The following is a 3,994-nucleotide window of genomic DNA, read 5'->3' as shown; positions in this document are numbered from 1 at the left end:
AAATAACAGTAAGTAAAATTAATTATCAATTAATTTATCTTAACTAAACATTAGTTTAATTCAATCCAACAAGCATAACACATCTACACATTACATTTTACAAGCTTGAATGTGAATATACATACCTCCATCACTATTTTTTTGATGACAATAGTTTGTGACAAGTCGGCAATTTTAAAGAGTATGTCAACAATTGCTTGGACAGTAGCAGCAGACTGGGTTATATTAATATTATTCTCTGATGTGGCAATACTGAGGTCAGCCATAAACCCTGGAATCTCCTCCACACGCAAGGACTGAATTGCAAAGTACAAAAAATACAAATATCAGAAACATTTAAAATGGCCAGATCATTGTAGATAGATATGATCAATAGATTACCTCAAGTTTGTTTTTAAGGTTGTCGATAACTTCAAGTACACAGTTGTCCTCTAATGGTTTCCAATCACGTGATTCACATTTGTAAGTTATGGTGCCTTTCGTGCCAATTCCACAGACTCCTGTTTTTACGTCATTTGTATTTCCAACTCCAATTTCTTCATTTCGACAGTCATAATCTGAAGAATTATTTTATTAAAAATCAGAAGTAAACAGATGTGATTTAATGGTTTCTCTCAGAACAGAACATCACATTATACTTTATAGATTTTGGGACTTGAAAGTACCCCTGCAGGCTACTTGCACATTATGCAGAAGCATAAGAAATAATTAGGGTCAAATGACTAAACAATTGACCAGTACATTCAACACCAGATAATCAGGTGTGCTGCAATCCAAAGAAAAGTCTGCTAGACCGTAAATACCATTTAATGCAACTGTACAACAGTAAAAAAGCACTTTGATGCTGAAAACAATGAGAAACTGAAGGCTCACTTTCTGTGCTTGTCCTTACTGTGACGCTGCTATAGCTATAACTGAAATACTGTAGTTGTGGCAGATCCTTGAGACGACATGTAAAGGTAAAGGTTTGATCTGAACAATTTCCCCTCGGAGTATCATAGTTTAATGTGATACTGTCAGATCCTGATTGTGTAAAAAGAGAAATGCATTTACTATAAAACATTAATAACACGAAGGTTTTATTTGAAGGACAACTACTCAATAACTTTTAGAAAAAATGTTTGATAAAAAACAATGATTTTTATGTACAACCTGAAATTTGTACTGTTCCACCCACGACCCACTCAAGATTGTAGCCATCATCAACAGAACATATCAGTTGAAAACTGCTGCCATCACATGGAAAAACACGGGATTTTTCCCCCACAATGATACTGGGACGTCGTTTAATAATGATGTTTTGCCACTGAATGTATGGTATTGTATTCCTTTGTATAATGCACGAATATCGACCTACATATGAAAAATCAATACAGAATCATTAGAGGACATCTCTTAAACCCAGTAGGTTTTGTTTACTGAACAATGTTACTAAACATCGAGGAACTTCATACCTTTTCTAATGTATTTATTTATTTATTTGCTCGCAAAACAAAACTTTGTTAATGAGGCAATGTTCATGGCATTAACACACTATGAGAGTAGCTTTATTTCGATTGGTTTAATAGTTCATAATCTATGCCACATATAGTATAATCTCGTCTAATCTTATGCTATAGTAGATCAATATGCTAATGTACTTCAATCAAACTGTGGCACAGTTTTACAGCAGTATATTTTTTAAAACAGGACTCTAATAGCAATCAGACATTTTGCCATGTGATATCATAGACAAGACAAAAATCAGACTCATGTCGCTCACCATTGTAACTTTCACTCGCGTTTAGCATAGTGAGAGTTGTCATGTCATTGGAAATTAAATATTTTGTGTTTCCTGCCAGATCTTTGTTATCCATTGTCCATTTTATCTGACCCTTTGCAAATTCTGGCTGATTACATTTCAGGTACACCTCTTGCAGAGGGTATAACTGATCTTTTGTGAAAACTGCTTGATCTGTAAATAGAAACCATAAAACTCATGTCACCCAACAACAAACAAAACCTAAACAACAAAATAATAAATATGGTGAAACTAAGAAATGTGAAGGGTTTTAGATTAGGCAGTGACTACTCTTACCACTTTGAGCAAAAGCATTTTCAACTAAATTTATTCCTTGTGTCTTTAGAGAGTCAGAAACCTGTGTGTTTGCTGCTCCAAAATCAAGGCTATTGGATGTTGCACTTATTGTGTAGTCTGCTATAACACTACCAGGCCTATGGAGAAACACAAACCACACCAATGTGAAGACATGTATTAACATTGTGTTTGTTTGAAAAAGCAGTAAATAAATGGGAATGTTGGGTGAAAAAAAGTGAAAAATTTAAATGGTAGATCATACCTGAAGGCAGAGACTTTTGTAGAACCAAAAATGTAGCCAGGTAGCTTCTTAAAATAATTTGCATCAATCTGTAAAAAGCAAAATACCCAATTTATCTTTGAAATTATTTTCCCAATAATGAAAATTCAATAGTTATTGTGTCTATTAATACGTTACAATGTCATGTGCATGTGAGGATATTATATTTGGACTGTTTCTGACTGTCAACTGGATGTTAGGGAAAAATAAATACAAAAATGTAATGATATAAAAAGCAATATAAAACTATTAGGCTAGCTCCAGTCCTTGATTCTGATTGGTCAGTAATACACAGAACCGTTGAGTGAAGCAGTCATAGACATGCTTTATTGAGAATAAAACACAGCTGTTGAGCAATCAATAATCAAGGACTGGGAAATAACCATTTTATAAATAGCATTCGAACTAAATCAATGTGTAAATAACAAATAAATCAGCATGTTCATAAACAAATTACATTTCACTAAAAATTAAGCACAGAATACTCACTGTTGACTCAATTTGTCCAGACAAATCTTTGTAAGTCTTGCTATCAGGGTCGGTAAGACTTCTGTCAAAAGTCTGATTTATTGTAATTGACATTCCAATTACTGTAAAAAAGTGCACGTTTATGTGCATTGTATCAACAGGTTTAAGCAACAAGCCTCAATCTCTAATTATAAAACAATACAAATACTACCCAGCCAGAGGGGGTACACAAGGAGAACACTGGTGTCCCCCAATAAACATTAATTCACGATAACACAATAAATTAATACAAAAAATTATTTCCTGTTATTAGTTATTGACATGCATTTCATACCATTGTTGTACTCTTGCTAACACAAACATCATCTTAATTCCTTATTCTTTTGTGCAACATTTATATTTACAGTACCTGTCTATGCTGTTGTTGAATTAGATATATTAGCAAAACAACAATATGAATATAATTTTATCCTGCATGAAACCAAACATCAGATTTTGTTTTACTGTGAATACCTGTTGCTGTCATTATTGTTGATAGTGATGTTGGTGGTGGTGATGGTGTTGGTGTTGATGGTGGTGGTGATGGTGTTGGTGTTGATGGTGGTGGTGATGGTGTTGTTGATGGTGTTGGTGTTGACGGTGGTGGTGATGGTGTTGATGGTGTTGTTGATGGTGTTGGTGTTGGTGGTGGTGTTGGTGTTGATGGTGTTGTTTGTGGTGGTACTGTTGGAATTGGAGGAAATTGACATTACATGGTTTAAAAATTCAGCATATTCAGCATTGTGCTTATTACTCTTTTAATCTTTACAGATGTTGACAAATTATCAGCATTAAGAACATTTAATGCTCTAAACAAAAATCGTATTTATCTCATTATTTAAGGTAGTAATACACACAAATCTGAATATATAATGTACCTGTACATGTGTTATTGATGCTGATGGAGAGATTTGAGTTTGTTGCAGTGAATCCATCTGAACATGAGCAATTGTAACTTCCCAACTGATTTGTGCAGTTAGAATTTGGACCACATACAGAAGAACTGAATTGACATTCATTTATATCTGGAAAGGGAATAACACATTTCAGAACAATATCTCAATATTTCTAATCCTTTCCTAATTACAGAAAAAAATATAATTAGAAAAAATGTTTTACATCTGAAAAAC

General features: G+C 33.6%; 1 protein-coding gene across 1 annotated transcript in view; it reads right to left on the bottom strand.

Moving 5' to 3' along the window:
• LOC107683599 (adhesion G protein-coupled receptor F5-like) overlaps window positions 1-3,750 on the bottom strand; it is an 8,873-nt gene extending 5,123 nt beyond the window's left edge. The window contains exons 1-5 of the mRNA XM_016479672.1: window positions 3,743-3,750; window positions 3,339-3,548; window positions 2,210-2,214; window positions 382-557; window positions 126-296 (exon numbers count right to left, since the gene is read on the bottom strand). Coding sequence (XP_016335158.1) covers window positions 126-296; window positions 382-557; window positions 2,210-2,214; window positions 3,339-3,548; window positions 3,743-3,750 — 570 coding nt within the window. The remainder of the gene's footprint in view (window positions 1-125; window positions 297-381; window positions 558-2,209; window positions 2,215-3,338; window positions 3,549-3,742) is intronic.
• Window positions 3,751-3,994: the final 244 nt, after the last annotated feature.

This window comes from Sinocyclocheilus anshuiensis, unplaced genomic scaffold, assembly GCF_001515605.1.
Source record: "Sinocyclocheilus anshuiensis isolate Anshui unplaced genomic scaffold, SAMN03320099.WGS_v1.1 scaffold2651, whole genome shotgun sequence".
Classification (NCBI taxonomy): Eukaryota; Metazoa; Chordata; class Actinopteri; order Cypriniformes; family Cyprinidae; genus Sinocyclocheilus; species Sinocyclocheilus anshuiensis.
Note: the sequence above shows the minus strand (reverse complement) of the source record. Positions and strands in the feature narration are given on the sequence as shown.